At 45.8% G+C, this 19,036-nt stretch overlaps 1 protein-coding gene across 2 annotated transcripts in view; it reads left to right on the top strand.

Annotated features, from left to right (window-relative positions):
- Positions 1–19,036, top strand: part of psd3l (pleckstrin and Sec7 domain containing 3, like) — a 153,958-nt gene that overhangs the window by 121,328 nt on the left and 13,594 nt on the right. For both annotated transcript variants that reach the window (XM_035392101.1, XM_035392102.1), the window contains 2 exons: positions 5,952–6,145; positions 10,195–10,265. In XM_035392101.1, the coding sequence (XP_035247992.1) occupies positions 5,952–6,145; positions 10,195–10,265 (265 nt within the window). The remainder of the gene's footprint in view (positions 1–5,951; positions 6,146–10,194; positions 10,266–19,036) is intronic.

Here is a 19,036-nt window from a genome sequence, read left to right as displayed (position 1 = left end):
TGGCGTCTGCCCTCTTTATTGCGGAGCAGTTGGCTGGAAGAGAGACTGACACATTTTTACAGCATACGATGTGAGCATCAGCGAGAGCCCGTGCTGTGCTGAGGTGTTCTCCCTAGCTGGCTAACTCGCTAATTACAGCACACACATATGGCCCAGGAATCTCTGCGGTCTGCCCTGCGAGGTCCAGCTCCACAGGCCAACGCCGCAGCCCAAGTCAGCCTCCTTCATAAGGCAGCAACGGAGAAGGGGTGGGAGGGCGCAATGATTTAGTCTCATATTTACAATCAAACCCTTTCAGAAATGACTATTGAAAACCAGTGTCACAATCGACAGGAAACAGCATACAAATAGCTGCGTTTACTTCCCGTTGACAGGCTTGACAATATAATTGCCCTCCATTTACTATCGACAAATGAATATGCAAGCATATTTTATTCTTATTGTTGTGGTTGCGTTCTAGCTATGTTTCTTTGTGAATCACCAGATTGTTGGTGTTTTGCAGTGTGGGAAACAGGGGGCTCTTCTGGCTGCGGTTGGCTCTGCTCACAGGAAGCAGTACTGATCCGTGTCAGAATCAGACAAGTGCACCACGGGCCTGTATCAGTCTCCGACAGAGCAAAGTAAATGTGCAGAAACAATGGGAAGTGTCATAAACACACACCCTCTGCGTTCATGATGCTCACACTGCGGTACGTGATGCCGATTGCTACTCGGGTAACAGGGACAAAGCTTTCAGAGCCTTAAGCTGCAGTCTACTTTGAGAGAGCAGAAATGGTGCAATCTTTTTGAAAATATCTCTGCTCCTGATAAACTTTGCCTTTAATGATTGCCTGCAGCTGTTGGACAGATTCACGTGCTTTCCGATTGCCGCCATGTTGCATGGTTTATTTTACATGCATTTATTTTACGATAAGCAATTCATTAAGGGACTTTTTATGGGCAACGGCAACAGATGGTGTCAAGAGTTTTATGTTTGCAGATGCAGCTTACCAGCAGCATATGCCTCCCTATAAAATGCCTGCACACTGCTTACTGGAAAAGGCTTGTAAATTGGAAGTCTGTATTTGGGTTTTTAATACGGATCCATGGGAATGCCTGATATCGGTACATGTTTGGATTGCATTCCTGCACAAAAACCCAACAGCCACTGCGACGTGCTGTGTTTGGATATCACAGCAGTAAGTGAGCTTTAAGGCTCGGTTTCTCTCACTTTCGTCCTTCTCATGCGATAGTGCTGCAAAATACCCTTTTTTCTCAATCGGATATCATGAATAATGACCAAATAAGTATTTTGAATGAGTTATTTATGCTTGAAAAATGAAAGGGAAACCTTGTTAAGCTGATGAAGGGAATTCAGACATTCAGTGAATCCTCTCCCATGTGGAGACCTAATGGCTGTTGGGCAGTATTTGAGTATTGGGATCCCCTAGGCCTTTTTTATGCTTCTGAGTTCAGGGGAGCTCTGTTCTCAGGCTCTTGAGAGTCCCAGGCTCCTTTATCCAGTGGCAATCATCGCTTTTTAAGGAAATAAGTATAGGCATTTTCTCCACACCCTTTCCAGTAAAGCTCCGTCATTTCTTTCTCAGTGGGGGTTGCTTTTTGCCGTGTTTGTTGCTGTATTGCTCCCCTGGAACCAGCTAGCGGCACAGCCCAGCCGCAGACTGCCCGGGCCGCTGTGCAGCTCCTCAGTGTTTCTGCTGCGCGATCCCACTGGCTCCCCATGTCCTCTGGTTCCGTCGGTGGGTCCAGTGGAGATGCTACGCTAGGTCAGGATGTACAGGCCGATAGTTTTACGGACACATTTTTGTACTTCGCATCACATTTGATGCGTGCGTTCGTATCTTTCGTCATCTTGAGATCTTTTATTTCCATTTGCCTTTTATGCGTTTGGCAGACACTAAAGGTGGCTGGGACCACAATGAAAAATGAAGTTCCATTTTTTTTATTTTTACTTTAGTAGCAGCAGTGTGGAGTAATGTGCCCCCAGGTTCATGTGCCCACGTCCCCGTTCACGGCTGTTCACTGCCGTTTGCATTTCACCTCGTTTCGCCTCTGTCAAAATCCCGTCTGTGCAAACGGGTGGCCGCACAGTCATAAAATGGCAGTCATCGCACGCGGCTCGTCCTGCATTTGGGCATCTGCTGGCTGCTGTTTGCCTCTAACGGCAACGCTACGCTTATTCCTAAAATATGACACGGCTTAATTCGGTAAGGTGAAGGGGAGCATCACCTTTGTGCATCTGAGCAGTGTCCGTGAGATTAGCCACAGACTCTGGGCCGGAGCCTAAAAATACACTGAGCAAGGGCACCGGAGAGGGTCCTGACAGGGCGCAAGGCGCTGGGCTAAGCTCCTTTCTCCAAGGTGCTTCTGACAGCCCCGACGATGCTGTGAAATCTGCCCCTTTGCTCCTCACAGAAAAGAGGCGTGGCCACAGGCAGGGGCCGTCTGAAGGGCCAGCACAGGGAAGTGGTAGTTATTTTGGTCATGATGATTTTTTATTTATTTTTTTGCTAATTTGGCCTTTTTTTTTGCAAGTTGTGTGATTAAATATGATGTCTTGCCAGCCCTGGTATTAATTTAACTTGGAAAGGGTTTCATGCTGGGCCTTTTGTGATGTTGAAGTTAAAGTTGGTATTTTTCACATTTGTATCTGTCACCAGTAGCAGTGTTAGCAGCCTGTCAGCATTTTCTCCTTTTTTTCTTTGTTTTTTTTCTGACAGTTGCTGCTCTGGGACATTGTACAGTGCTGCATTGTATCCCTTTTTACGACCGGTTCTTGTTTTTCATGTTGTAGTGTCATTTCTGCGTGTAATATCCATTGCGAGGGCAGTGAATTTCACAGTGGAACAGATTGCCCCATTAGTGAAGAGTCGTCATTCCCATTTCTGACCTCAGTCTGTCTCCACTAGGGAGGTTCTGGCTCCTGCCCAGAAATCATTTTTGAGAGCCTGGTCTCTTCTAGGGCCTCCCTTCCTCCTGGGGCTTGTATTCGACTGGATCCTGCTTACCTGCCTGATTTAAGTGTCCCAAGCCCTTAACAGTCAGAAGAATGTTCAGTTAGGAACATTCTAATCACATATTGGTAATCTTACACCTTAAAATGTTAAGCGGACATGCACAGATGCACCAAAGATGTATCACTGCACAGTATGCTGAACATCTCTGGTTTTCAACCAGCTCTTTCAGGAATGGGTTCTAAAGACATAGGAAAACACTGTTCATGTTTGTACAGAGCCCAGGAGAGTTGTCAGTTCATGCTTCAGGTTTTAGCTGCTGTCTGAGTCCAGGCCTGGCTGTCACCGGCTGGGGGGGACGGCTGTGGCGCGTGCGGCGGTTCTGTGTGCAGCGGCAGGAGCGCTTTAGCATTCTGCTCGGGGTCCTACTGCGCCGGCGGACCAGGCGCGCGGGGGGGGGCATTGAGAACGCTGCCGCGCTCCGACACAGCGCCGTAAAGAAGGCGCCGTCTCCCGCCGCTTGCGCTACATCACGGCGAGGCGGGGGGGGGGGGGGGGGGACAGAAAGGCCGCGCCGCTCCACTTCCTGGCCCGTCAGAGTGCCGCGCTTCATCACCCGGCTCCCGCCGTCGTCAAATCCGGGTGATTTATTTTCGGTAGGTGTTCCAGCGATTTCTCGCCAACCTCCGAAAGGAGGAAGCAAACAAATAAATAAGAAGCGAGTGTGCTCCTGGGCGCGGAGAGGCTGATGAATCCCTAATGAACAGTCCCGTACGGTCTCTGTGCCGCCGTGCGAAGTGCGGCCGCCCGCGTGGCGCTATGCGGGGAGCGTGCTCTGTTTGCGCGGTGGAAGCCAGCGCTGGCCCCCGAGCTGAGGAAGCGCTGTCGCGGGACGATGGTCCGTGTGTGCGCGTACGGACTGGGCACCGAGAAGCTCCTTATGATCCGCTTGCCCCCCCCCGCCCCCCCAGTGTGTTCACAGGGAGCAGGGGCTTTAAGTTTTTATTTTAATTTAGTTTATCTTTTTTTTTTTTTTTTTTGAATGACTGGAGCACCAAGGAGGAATAACACGTTCTGAAAGTTAACGCTCTTACCCCCCTGCGGGCAGAGCTTCTTCCCCTCCTGGGCTTTGAACCCGTTTTTTGTGGGTAAGCGCAGAAATCCTCCAGGGGATGGCAGGTCCTCGGGCTCTTCCGCTCTCTGGGACAGGTCCGACTCTGTCTCCCGCGCCGCGCTCATTGGGCTAATGGGGGTGTCCCGGTGCTCTCTGGGCCGCCGACCGTGGAAGAGCATCCAAGCGCACGGGGGCGGGGAGGGGGCTTCCTGTCACTGCGAGGCGATGTACTGCCTCTGATTGAGCGGGACAGGGAGTCATGAGGAGAGCCAATGGGATGGCAGTTTGGACTGCAGGGACCTCATCATGCATTCTACATTTATGGTTGTGTTTTAAAGGTGTTGCTGTACTTCAGATTTGCGTTCCCTTTCCAACCCTTAAGGGAAGCCAGAACAAAACCTGTTGGTACTGTGTCTTAAGTCTGTTTACCTGTACCAGTTCACACAAGCAGAGTGATTTGGGAACTTATGCTTCGTGGACATGGATCAACTTAAGTCTGTTTGCTAAGTGATGATGCCTCTCTGAATATAGGCATTGCAGACATGGAGGACTTGGAGATGGTTGTTAAAGGCTAATTACACCCTAGACCACTGTTTTTAGCTGTCAGTGTGTTTGTATGCCTACATTGTAATGAAACATTTTAATCTACGCAGTTATTTCAATATTTCTGAAATAATATCATTTGGCAAAAAAAAAAACAGGTAGAAAATGTCTTGTTGCTGCCCTTGAACGTTTCATAAATGCTTTCTGCAATCCGCTCTGGCCCCGCCCCAATCGTGATGTCAGAGTACCTCTTTGGAGGTACTACTACGTCCTGTAGATGTCAATCAAGGATATCCAGACAAATTGTTGCCGCCCACAAATTTGCGCTTTAATATGGCTGAATGCTGCCGGCACCTAATTGACTAGGCTGGTTTCAGCCCAATGCTTTTCACACTGAAGAAACATGCTGGTCTGTTCATAAACTTCCTCATATTCCGCCCAAACAGTCCTCTAAAATATGTTTCTGAAAACATTTGTGCTGAGAAATAGACCGCGTAATTGCTGAATCTTGGTTTATATTTGATCTGCAGTGTCTAGTTTGACAGTTTTATTCGAGTTTCATGAGCCAGACACCACTGCACTACAAATTCATTTGCACAGAGATTACTTTATACAGATCTGATGGACACACCTTCTCCACTCACCCCAGGATGCGTTTCTGTATTGTGTAGTAGGCAGGGCCAGGCTGAAACAGTGAGTGTGATTACTCCCTAAGCCTGAGAGAGGAATGGCAGCATGCACTGCGCTGATACCACTGGTGGAGCTGTTTGGATGTGAGCGATTTTCAGAAAGTGTGGAATAAATATCAGGTGGTCATTGTGAATTTTTTCCATCGTTGAAATGACACATTTTGTCCGAAGTTTCATGAGGGGAGAGCAGGGGAAGGTGTACTGCGGTCACTCAGCTGTGGCTGTTGTCGCTGGCGCACTTTGTGACTCCCATTTCCCCTCCACTCCGCATTTTATTTCCTCAGACTTGATGCAAGAGCACGCTGCCCCCATGCTCTCTTCACCCCCCCCCCCCCCCTCTTAATAGTAATTTCCTTTATTTCTCGGTGCAGGAAATTGGTTACTGTCCTCACCAGCGATAAACGCAGCGAGGGTCCCGAGACGTTCCAGCTGTTTCATTTCCAACAGGGGAAACCTAGCCCCAGCATTTCTTTTTGGCTGGACCGCAACAGCGGGGCCAGCCCTACAAACGCGAATGTCTGTGACTGACTGAGTGACTGAGTGAGCGATGAAGTTGCACCATTAGTCGGCCGAGTTAAGAAGTTACACCATTGGTCGGCCGGTCCAGCCATATGCTGGGTTTTGAGCTGGTCTTGTTTTTGTTTGTTGCAGCGATGGAGAGGAGCTGCAGAAGTCCCTGTCTGAGCTCGCGGACAACAAGACGGAAAACGCGCACACAAAGGGCATCAGCAGGATCGGCAGCGGCAGCAACCCCTTCCTGGACATCTCCCACGACCCCAACGCCGCCGTCTACAAGGGCGGCTTCCTCGCCCGCAAAATACACGCCGACATGGACGGCAAGAAAAGTAAGCGCCCCGCTCGCGTTCTGCGTTACGGAGTCCAGTCTTTACCCCCCACTGTCCCGCCCTCGTATAGCCTCTCATTCACTGCGTCGCCATGGCAGCGAAAGTGACACGTAGTGAAATCCGTGTGCTGAAATTGATCCAAGCTGTAAGGACTAACTTAAGTGAATCAAGATACTTTCCTTGTGTCCTCTGATGCATTAATGCTCCAAGTGATCACTTGAAATGTGCATGTTTTTACTGAGGTGATTTTCACATTGCTGGAAAAGGTATGTAATTGTGTGATTTATGTGGTTGTGTGGAAATGTGACATCCAGTCATCTGAAGAATTGCGCTCTTCTTTTTGTTGCAATAGCCTTGAATTTCTCTGTAAGCAGCGTGATTGTGTGGGCAAGGTGAATTTAGTCACCCATCCTTTTTTATTTTATTTTTATTTAAATCATTATTTAACCAGGAAAACCCCATTGAGATTGAAATCTCTATTGCAAGGGGGACCTGACATGAAACACAAAGTTACCCAACATGACTTACACCTAACAAAATGTACAAACATCAAATGGGGAATGAGACAGAGGTGTAACAATAATTAAAAGTAGAGAAGAGGTTAAAAACAGGAGCATACTTCAGTCACAGAGTCATGAATTGCATTTTTAAAGTCCACAATTGAAATTAATTTGTCAAGTTTAAAATTCTTTTGCATCCTTAGTCATCTTCCTCAAATTAGTTTAAGTAGGCTTGACTTAGTGGAGAGATGATTTTTCCTGTCTCCATAGGTTGTGTGTTTTCAATGGCTAATCAGCCTCTTACTTTAAATACGTCAGATCGTATAGTTTTTATTGTAGTTATTTTGTTTCATCTGACCATCACGATGCCTGCTTTCTTTGTTAGTACAGAGTCCAGATAATGCAGTCACGATGGCCGTTAATGCGTTAATGTCAATAGCACACAATGACACACACACTGGGTTTTTCTGACAGTTTCCCCCATCTGTGACATTATCGCCTTGGTCATGTTTTCTCTTGGTAATATATATGGACAGGCATGTAGGACTGCAGTGTGTATGACTCATTATTCAAAATGGCGGCACATTTCAGCATACGGTAATGAGCACAAACAAGCAGTGGGAATTGGGACCATATATCATTTGTCATTTTCAGTGTAAATTGGAAAAAACAGACATTGTGATTGCTTAGGAAATTATTCAGTCATACTCCAGACTCCTCCTGCGTTCATTTGCCCCCCCCCCGGACCGTGTTTTTTCTTAAGCTGAGTATCTACTGTGGTGTTTATCAGTAGTATAGCTGGATGACAGTAGTAAAGTTCATAAAGCTCAGCTCTCTCTGTTGTCCTAAGGTCTTAAGAGATGGTGGCTTTTAGAGGGGGGATAAAAGCTGGGCTCGGAGGCTGCGAGAAAGTGGACGCCGGGAAAGCAAAGGATCAGACTGGTCATTAAAACAATCGCTGTGCAATGTGAACTCAAACAAAGCGCTGCACAGGCAGCCCTGCTGGACACGGTGGACGTGAATGGATTGGAACTGGCAGCCCTCTCTCCTATTTCACATCCATTTATCTCTGTGGGCTAACGATCGCCAGACTTACCAGGAAACCTGCTGACTTGTTCTTGCCTGCTGTGCGTATATTCGCTGAAAAACTATTGTATAGGACAAGGATAAGATAAATTGTGCAATGCTAAATGACCAAAAAAGCTATTAAAACAGGCATACATTTCTCTGCACTCTATACTAACGTCTCAGCTTTTCCATAGACACGTGACAGGAAAATAATCGACCGGAAAAGTCTATTATAGCACGTAGCTATCAAAATGAATAAGCTTTGTATCTCGCGTAGACCCATATTGTAAATTGCATGAGTTAGAGCACGTTGGAGCGGTGCACGGTCATTTTGCGTGGAGATGCTTATTTGCACTCGCTCACAGTCAGCGCTGATGGGAAACTGATGGAATCCAGACGCGTACGCCTTCCCCTTTTGACATTCTGCGGCTGTGTGCTTATGAAAAGGCTACGCTCAATTACACACACTGTGGTGCCGGTGGCCCGTCTTCTGATTGCTGCGAAGTGGGCTCTGAAGATGGAGACTGTATTGGTGGTACCGTAAGGCCACGCAGGGTTGAGTGGTGCTGCAGGTGCTGGGCCACAGTCCAACTGATTTAATCTGTTCGCTCAAGCAATCAAATTATGTTTATGTAGCATATTATACAAACAGTTTGACGCAATATACTTCACGTTATACCCCTAAACCCCCACGGAGCAAGCCAAAAATGGAGAGGGTGAGGTAACGCTGACTGGATGGCATGTGCTGGGAAATGTGTCAGCCCATTTTATCAGTTCGGGACGGGTCGCATGGAAGGCCTTTGAGTTGGGGTGGTGGCCTGGAGCGGTGGATAGTTAATAATGAAATTGTTATTGTTCTTGCTGTTGCTGTAAAATATGGTAGGTCGCTGGCTCTCACTCCCAGCCTTAGTAATGGCACCCTCCAGGTATTTGATGTGTTCTACCTCGAGCGCACCCAGTGCGATTAATCAAGGGCTCGATTAGCTGCTTCAGCTGTGCTCGAGGTGGAACGCATCAGCTGCCCGGATCTGGCTGGGGGCACCTGAGGATACGCGTAAAAAGTATCCGCGAGTTTCATTACCGTTTCAGATACGCTTCAGGCATTACCTACCGCTCTCATTCAGTAGTGCAGCGGGGATATCTACAATGTACATGATGTGTGGTTTCAGAAAGAGTAGCCTGACTGCAGACCTTCTGTGGGTCGTGGTTCGTGCCACAGAGTCTCCCAGCCCCCCTCGCTGTGCCGTAGCTGTGCTCCTGCGCTGGCGCTGCGGTTTAGGGGGGGCAGCAGCAGGCGTGGCAGCGGGCCTCATTACGCACACCGGCGGGCGCACGGCGCGCTCTTAGTATGCTGCTCAGGGTCCGGCACGCCGCCGTCTGCAGGATTTATGGGCAGGCGAGCCGCGGCCCTCTGAGAGAGAAAAGGGGGAATCTGTCTCTCTCTGTATGGATTTCGGATTCTTGATCCGGTGTTTGCGCTGCGATCTGGAGGTGAGGTCCGGTCCGGGGGGTATGGGGGGGAGATCAGCGACCCGGGGCTTCTTAAAGTAAAAACGGTCTCTCGTTCTCTTCTTGTCGCAGTGTGTACGGTATCTGGCCGAGCTCGATGAGCGGCTTTGGGTCTAGTCGACGTGCCCAAGTCACGGTCAGTGCGCGCTGGGCATTGCTTGGCTTTGCGTTGAAACGGCCTGCCCCATACAGGGAAGTGGATTTGGGTGCTTGCTGCCCTTGGCTCATGTCTAAAATGGGGGTAGTCCTATGTAACATTAGGATATATTTTTTATTATTGTTCATCGGTATTCATGTTCATCTGATCCCGAAGAACATTTTAGTTGCAGTTATGTTATGCACATTGTTTCGATTTAACTGCATGTTGAACGGCAGGACTCACAGTATGCAAAACAAAATACGTTTGTCAAAATCGCAATTTCTTTTAAGCCATGAATCAGTAGCAGCCAATAGTGATGGGCGTTATGTGTTTTTTCAGAGTACATGATGTGTTTTTTGTATTTATTATTTTTGACATTTCCTACTTGTTTTAATTTTTGATCTGCAACCATAATCTAGCGGCATCCTCCGGTGCCCGCCCCCATGAGGCAGTGGATATCTTGCACCCTGCAGTCCACACAGTGCTACAGGAGAGACCTAGGCACAATCAGAGGAGAGGCTTCTCTCTTACTGAGCACGACTGTTAGCATGCACATGCCTATCCTGGGGCATCAGTGGGAGGAACTAAGGCAGTGGTAGCCCAAGAGACCCTGGCCAGCTTAAATCCACTCTTCCCCTGGTGGGGTGAAGCCACTGCATCCCACCACTGTGGACTCCTAGTGGTCATAGTGGGTTAATGTTTTGGCCAAGGCTGGAACCTGCCGCTGCAGAGATACAGTGGCTCTCACAATTTCTCCCTGTTTCATGTCTTCTTTCCAAAACAGGTCCCATGCATTATTTGAAATTAAACGCCCTTTTTTTTTTTTCCTCCAGCACCAAGAGGAAAGAGAGGATGGAAAACCTTTTATGCTGTTCTCAAAGGAATGATTCTCTACCTGCAGAAGGTAAGAACGTTCAGAACTAACAAACTAATTGTGACTAATGCATGTTTCATTAGTAGCATTTATGTTTTGTATTTTCACCTGTGTTCTCTCCTGTTTTTCATGTGAAAGCTTAAGCTGAATTTTCACATGACAACAGTTCTAACCAAAGCTTTATGTGCATACCAATGTGTGTCTGTGCATACCAATGTGCGTTCGCACGTGCGTGCGTTCGTGTGTGTAAATCATTAGGCATTTGTGATTGCAGTATTGCTTTCTCACAGCACTATATATTACATGCACACATTTATTTTCATTGGTTGCTGTATCTATTGACTGTTTTATGCATCTGCCATATCACTCGTACTGCATGCTTAAATTTTCCTGAGAACTGGACAGATTGATTGTGCAGCACATCTATTCCCTCCCCCTCAATGATACACAATTTAATGGCAGTGTTGAAAAGAACCCATCTCAGCGATAGCATCTTGTGGAATTGAAAACTGTCTCTGGACACAACCCCTCTGAGCTTCTGAGGCATTCTGTGCACCCAGCGGCTGAAACTGGCTTCTACCTCTTTCTCCTCTCAATGCCTTTCATGTCTCTCCATCCCACATATGTCTTTTCTCTCTTGTTTGCTCTCTGTCTTTCTGTCTCTCCCTCTGTCGTGTATGTAGACCCACTCTCATACAGAACAGAGTCAACCAGGTTGAGTAAAGCAGATCGTCCAACAGCTCATAAGTAAATGGGAATGTGTCCTCTTTTATAGTGAAGCTCTCTGCCTGTATGATTAATGCACCTTATTGAAATGACTGCACTTTTTACTTCAAAAGGTTCTGTACTTTGCTCCAAAAAACCAAAATGCCGTTGAAGATTTATTTCAAAGGCATCTCGTCTCTAATGCATTCTCTGTTCTTTATCCCTGTGGTGAAATATTTCAATGTGACCTTTCTTTTTAATAGTAATACGTAGGAGTTTAAGGCTTTTAAGACAAATCTATGTCGGATGTTACCTGAACAAAGGGTCTGATGAAAGGATGTTTTACATGGACGCTGAAAGCTTGGGTTTTGAAGTAGGCAGTTTTTTACAGAAAGATTTGAGCATTGTAACAAAATATAAAATGAAAAAGTAGCATAAATGAAGTAAGCTGTTCCTGTACAGAGGCAATTTGGTTAATTGCTTACGCTCGCCTGTGGAATGATAGATGTGAATGTGAACGATGTGGTCCGCGTTTAAAATGGCTCAGCGCCTGGATGTGAGGCCTTGGTCTCCTGCTCTGGCTGCTTGTTGTGGGGTGACTGTGGCCCCCAGCCAGTGAAGGTAGCGATAACGGGACTGGAGGGATGGGCCCTATTACAAACCATCTGACACCCTGTAGGATCTCTGCTGCACATTGATATTTTCTCTGCATTTTTTAAGTGAAATTAAATTTAGTAATCAAAGTGATTGGACATCAAGCACTATTTATTTATTCAATCCTATTCCCCAGCCTTTGAATTTCATAATTACAGTATACTGCATGTAGCACTCATTTTTGAAAATTATTTTCAGATTTCAAATAAGGAAATCTGAAAATATGTGAGTGAAAAGTAAAGGGAGCCAGAAGAACCAAAAGAAAGACAACCCAGTATAATGTTATCTTCTTTCTTTGAAATGTTCTTCTGACAGAAATGAATATCATTGGAATTAATTACCGTTATATAACCCAGCGGCTAATATATGTACTTTCAATTGTTGAAGTGTTATCTTTCCTGCTATTGTGAATAAATCTTTTTTTGATATGCTGTTTTTTTGTCTACATTTAACAAGGAAATCTTGTTAGGAAACCAAACCAACCAGGTCACTTGCTTTACTGCTGAGTATCTTGCTTTACTGCTGTTTTCACCAGAGCTAAATACTCTCTGATGTCACAAGTACAGTAGTAATATTTTATCTCTTCTCTCCCATGGTAAGATACACGGGTGACTGAGGAGCAGTTTAGTTGAACACGGCAAAGTTAGCTCAGCCTGCATTTGAAATGGTTAACCTGAACATATCACCACATGCACAGTATCCTTCAGCCCATAACACTCACACAAACACCCGTATGGGGCATACACATACACAAAAATATGAAAATACACAACCACATTTCATTGAGGCACTCAGGATGCATGCTAGGCCAGCTTGCATTGATACACAATTCACAGGATACCCTATGGAATCCATTACAGAGGGGAAGGCTACATTTTAAGAGAAGATATTGTGATGAACAAAAATTGTTTTATTTATTTAAAAATCTTTTCAAAAAACAAAACATATATACATAACACTTTTAATTTGTGACAAGCTTCTTAAATCCAATTCAGTCAAGTCAGAAAAGCCATTCAGTCTATGAATGAAATTAGACCAAAGAACTCACGCCTAATTCCCACCTGTACCCTACTGGGGTTAACCTTATTAAAAGTCCAGACCTCTCGGAAGAACTCTCTGTGCAGGGAAACAGAAGAAGCTTTATGATAAAGGAGAAAAAACATTTGTGAAAGTCCCAGGCCTGCTTTCTGCCCTAGCCAAGGGTTTGGAGCTAATACTCAACCACTAGGCAGCTGAATTTGGCTTGTGTGTACATATTTTTGTCTACACAGCCACATTGGTGAATGTTCCCTCTAGTACTCCTGCGAATCAGGACCCTTTCACACACAACATGACGGACCATCATGCTCGGTGGCACAGGACTTGACGTGCCGTGAGCTCATCGCTGTGTGCCCACAAACAAGCACCCTCTCAGGCCTGTTACCCTGTTCTAACGTCAGTTGTCGTGCCAACATGCATCTCTTGGCAGCAGCGCTACATGAGTGTGTAACAAAACAACACGCAAAAAAAAAAAAAAAAAAAATCCATGTTCATCTGTCAGGATTCATACCAGGCAAGCCAGTTGTCCTTACCCTGAGTCAGCTGGAGTGGGTAGAGATGAGGACGTTCATCAAAACTGTGTTGCGTGCATGTTGTAGCGCTCAGGGGACGGCCTTTTGACTAGGCCCCCGTTGAATTTCTGTGAGTGCGAGACCATGTTTCTGTGGTCACGGTTGAAAGGTGGTGAGCTGTGACTGGCTGAACTGAGCAAACAGTGAAGGCTTAGACAGGATGGCACACGGAGGAAAACTCCACCATAGACGGTCCCGCTGCCCCCAAAAGAAGCTTGTACAGTGGAACAGCTAATGCGTGCCTTAGCTTACAGTATGTGAAAAGCTGGACAGACAGGATAATAGCTTATAGCAGCGCTATGAACAGCTTCTTCATGGCTGTTGGGCAGGTTTAGTGCCAGGGGAGCCAGTGTACCCTAGATGTGACCAGCTGAGTGTTAACTGGTAGAGATACTTTTGGAGTTTGTGTTTTGAGAAGATCCTTTGTGGCTTTTTTTGTGGAGTTCTCTGTCTCCGCTGGCCTCCTCCTTTTGAAGGCACTCTCATGCTTTGACAGGTTTTCTCCATTTTCTCCACCGTGTCCTCTATGTGTGGGACGTGCGTTTGATTTTTTTCGTAGCTCCCACCTCACGTTTGTTTATCTGCCTCACGCAGCGCTTGTGCTGTTCAGCTGGGCGTTGGGTCTTCACAGGCCAGCTAATCCTGCTCTCAGACACGGCGCAAATGCTCTCCATCAGGGTCTTTTTGTTGCTCTGGCCCAGGGAGAGGGAAAAGCCAGAGCTTCCTGTCGGCCTTCTCTCTCCTTTACCCACTGTTTCCCAGCTTCAGGGCTGGCCGGGGTCACTTCCATTTCAGGAAATGAATTGCAATTCATTTCACTCATTGAAAAATCCCCCATAGACCATAATGAGAATTTTTTTGAAAAGTTTGTGAATAGGACTCTTTCCTGAATTGACTCGATTGAAATCGAATTGACCCCTACTCTGATTGGCTGACCAGGTCACCAAATGTAAAATGCAGTTACGGTTACAGTGCTGCTTCGGTAACCAGGAAGGAACGAGGTGGTAAATCGTCGCCCCCTTTTCCCGACTGTGGTCTCTTCATCTTGGCCTCCTGCCAAGAGTCTCAGCCCCCCCGGTACGGTTCCAAGCTTTCCGAAACGGGAGGACAGTTTAGTAGTGTAGATAAATCAGCGACAGCCCATGAGCCACAGGAGGCAGTGGACAGAGCTCTCACTCCTAGTCAGGAATTGATGTGTAGTGGCATGAAAGAACATGGGCTACACCAAAGATGCTAGTAGTAGCATTTGCATTCAACATATTCTCACATACAGTGTGATGTAAAAAACAAAAAACAAACAACAAAAAAACTAATGAACCTTACGACCCACCTCTCCTCCGCTCTTTTATTTGTAACCCTTCTCATTACTCCCAAAGAAATGGCAAGTAGCTCAGTGGAAGTATGATGCTAATACAGAATGGTACTAGAATACCATGCGGGGGGGGGGGGGGGGGGGGGGGGTATAGCCTATGGTGAAGAATTTACACATTGTAAGTGGGTCATTCTACCGGAATAGTGCTATTTGAAATTGTAATATGTCTTTAAATCCGTTTCATTTTTTTCACTCTAATCTTAGGGTACAATATTAATTAACCTTTTAACTTAATGAATCCACACAAGTTCCAGCTTACTGTATTTAAATAGTTTTTATCCTTTCACACCATCCTTTTTGTCACAGGTGTTACTTGTACCCTAGACAACATTAAAGGTTTTTCATAATTTAATTTCTCGGTTTAATCTGAGCAGAAAAACCACGTAGGTTAAAACAGTAGAATCGAACTTAATCGCATAACGGATTATCGCATTCATACATTTGCATACCATTGCCAAATCCCAAATCATTTCCCATTCATTGCGTTGTAAAAAGATAACATATTTGAATTAAGCCATTAGCGTATATTGTGGATATTTTCACAGAATTATGTTCAGTTACATTGCATAACGATCTATAAATATTCGTTAAAAGTTGGAAGAAGATAAAAATAAACCGAAAAGACACAAAACTTCAAGAATTTCTGAAGGTAGGCGGTTTCTGTTGAAAATCATGTTGATAGCGGACGCCTGAGTGGCACACATGTTCCCTGACACCCTGTTTCATTCTTCTGTGAAGTGAAGCGGATTCTGCTGTAGTTCATTTATCGTGTCTGAGGTCGCACGTAAACCTGAAAGCAGTCACAACTTTAAAACTTGAAATGCGGTATCATTCACAATGAAATTGTACCAATAAATTCACAGTCCATTTTTAATCATTTTACGTGTTTTATTTTTTGTTTGTTTTTTGCGTGATTTCTCTGACAGGCGGGTTTAGGCAGTTTGAAAAAACAAAAAGGTGAAAATTGTCTTTGGTCTTTTATATATATATTTATATATGAGAGGCATCAATTGTAAAGCGCTTTGGATAAAAGCGCTATATAAATGCAGTCCATTTACCATTTATATATATTTTTTATTTCGCTCAAGGTGTAATTTAGTTTATCTCCATTTTCCATTCAGTTTGTAGGAATGGATGATCGGCCATGGGGCACATCCGTGCCTTAATTAAGCACGTTTGTGGTGCTGGCATCACCTACATAGCGTTTCTACTTCCATTCGTCTGATTCTGTTGCTAGTGGTTACCATGGCCGTGCCAGATAATGATCAAAGTTGCTGGTACATTAACTTGGGCGACAAGGGCTTTAGACTTTGGAGTGGCAATCATGGTGAATTATTCTTAGCATCTCATCAACTGAGTCAGAAAAGTGGAGAATTATTTCTAATTGTAATTAAACATGAACCTTGTGGCATTTGTGTGGGCGGTGAGAGGCGCTCAGACTTGTACGTTCACGCGGGAGTGCTACGGCTAATGTCAATCGGGCGCAGAATAACTGTCGCGGGCGGGTGAAAGCTTGCATATCTCAGGTTAATCACGTTCCCAAGGAGCTTTTTCTTTTCTTTTTTTGTGCCACAAGGCTGTTCAGACACCAGCATTTTAAAGAGCGATGCATTTGCATTGCCTCTTTTTATTGTGTCAGCAGTGAAGACTCTGCTTTCACATGGAGTGCCAACGATCGAGAGGAGTTTGGAATCTTCCAGAAGTTCATGTAATGGAAGCCCTGAGGAAATTAGTTACAGTGTTTGATTACATTGAAGGTGACATCCAATATCACTTATTTGTTTGTCACTGTTGTCCGAAATTGTTACATGTAAAATGGCCATTAATTTGCTGTACCAATCTAAAAATATCAAAATATGTGGATTGTCAACATTTAAAATGCCGTAATGATGCATTTTTAACCACACAGTGGCTCAAAATGAGCTGTTTTGATGTATCCGTATCGCTCTATTAATCACACCAGTTGGGATTTGAAGTCTCTGAAGAGATCTGGGTTGGTGGTCAGTTACGCTACGTTACTTCTTTTGGCGAGACAAACATTGAAGCATTATTTATTGTTGCAAATGGGCGCTGTAATAATGTTGTCAGGTTCGCCTTTCTCATTGGCATTGTAGACAAAGTATTGCCATTTTTTCACTTCTCAACAATGGTCACAGCTGCCATTATATCTAGCTAAGCTGGCCATTTACTATTAAAACACCAGCAGCTGACTTGGTAGATTTATCCTTGGAAATGGAGGGTGTGCAGTACTGGAAACATGGGTGCCAATGATATACTGTAGAAACTCATAATTTTTGTGAACTAAAAGTTTTGCTTGTTAAATAAATGTCTGTACGGTTGTACTAGTATCGATGTCCTTTTTGCATTTTTGAGGGTACGTTATAGCTCATTACCTGTGTTGTTTACTTTATCCACCCTTTTTGTTATCTTTACTGCCCTAGCTGCTATGAAAATTAGAGTCTGTTGTCTTGCACTCAACTCTTAAGTGTACTTCAGGAACTACTTTTATTTTCACAGTTTTCCAGAAAACAGTTTCAGGTTTGTTTTCATGTGCTGTTGTAGTCAAAACAAGGACAAAACAAAGTAATCTGAGAATCCGAGTCACCTGCAGTGAAATGGCTTTTGAAATGATTTTTTTTTGGAGTTTCTGTTTTTCTTTCCGCCTTCCCAGCTGAATTGATCTACCCGGTCTCCGGCGTTATCGATCCGTTCAGGCTCTTGTTTTTATGATTTGCAGTTTAACAGCCTCGGTTCCAGCGTCTTTGTGGGAATTCAATCAGGCCCGTCTCTGCAGGCTGCTCGGCTCAGCGCTGGATGTTATTCACATGGACCGGGAGAGCGACCTGTGTTTTCCTCTGCGCAATTTCAGCCCTTTTCTCTTTCGAGGGCAAGGTGGAGAGTCGCCATGGGGACGGATGATTGATGGGACAGGGGAAGCATGCGGTATTGATGGTCCCATCACCGCTCCTGTTTGACCAACAGATCGCAGTTGCCCTCTCATTAATGTCCATCAGTGAAGGTCACAAGAATGATTTCAATTTTTTCTTTGGGCTCTCCTAAAAAAAAAAAAAAGTGAAATGGGTTGTGGATGAGAAAGGTGTGGACTGTGAACTATGTTTAAATCGAATGCCCTGCATTTATGATGCCATTGACTTTGTGATTTGGATTTAATGACCACGATAGATAGGCCACAGACTGTATACTGCTCATCTAATGAAGAGAACGTACTGTAGCTGAAAACATCATTTTTTGAGGCGTTAATAAACATTTTTATCTTGGGAGCAGTATACTATGCTCAACCTCTTTCATGATTTGCTTTCTGTCTGGCCTGTGTTGAAATTTTGGATGTGCGTGTTTTTATTGTTTTTCATGGATTTACAGAACAGACAGCTACAGTGCAAATGCGGTCCTCTTTTACCTTTTGTTTGAAAATGAACAGGGTGGGTTCAGCCCGTTAGCCAAGGCTGTGTGGCAGTTGGGCGGTTAGCATGTGGAGCGCTCGTGCCTGGCCTGCGGGGAGGAGGGGGATGGTCAGTAACAGCCTTCTGCTTTACGGCCCTCATAAAACCCGCTGCCGGAGAGGACCGTTTTCCTCCTCCGGGCTTCACGCCGGAACTTTGTTCCCCGTTCGTGCAGCGCAGGCAGGCGTCGACGCCCCTCCTTGTGAACCTGGCGCGTGGCCACCGCGGACGCCGGCCGCGTTAGGGCTTCTGGCTGCGTGCTCGCTCGTCGTTAGTCCTCCGGAGCGGACCAGGGGGGCGACTGGGGGGATAATTCGGTGCGCTCCCGTCGCCCCTCCCGTGGGCCTCGGGCTTCGCGTGACCGCGGCTCTAAATCCTCTCAGAGGAGCGGTCGCGCTGCGGTCGCTGAGCGCTCCAGCGCCCAGGAGGAGAAGGAGAGCGGAGGGGCGGGGCCCTTCAAGCGGAGGGTGATTATTGGCGGTGCGTGAGAGCAGGGAGCGCGGGGCGGTTAGGAGGATATGAAAGAGCGCGGCCGGAGATAACAGGGCCTGACTGATCTGCATTTCACACCGCAGAGCTCCTCGCCGGTCGCTCCCCAAGCCCCGGGCCCTTAAATGATAAACGATAACCTTGACAGCAGACCTGACAGATTTACTCTTATCACCGGGATCCCCAGTCGATACTGTTTACCATTCCCCCCGTATCTGCCAGGGCAGTGGAGTGCGGCGGTGTGCGAGTCTGTGTTCCCGCTCCGCTCTGTTTTTCCCATCTCTCACATCTCATTACTGCACGTTCTGCAGGCCTGGATATTGTTTCTCCCCCCCCCCCACCACACATTTTTAATGAAACAATACAAACAAGAAAGCTGCCCGAGTTGTTTGATATTTTTCAGTTATTTTTTTTCTTTCTATCATTGCATTGTAACTGTTTGTTTGTGTGATTTAATTTTATTAAATAAAAAAAGTTCATGCTCTTTTTAAAATTGAGAATGTAAAATTT

The sequence above is a fragment of the Anguilla anguilla genome, chromosome 14 (assembly GCF_013347855.1).
Source record: "Anguilla anguilla isolate fAngAng1 chromosome 14, fAngAng1.pri, whole genome shotgun sequence".
In the NCBI taxonomy this organism is placed as follows: domain Eukaryota; kingdom Metazoa; phylum Chordata; class Actinopteri; order Anguilliformes; family Anguillidae; genus Anguilla; species Anguilla anguilla.
This window is presented reverse-complemented; position numbering and strand designations above follow the sequence as displayed.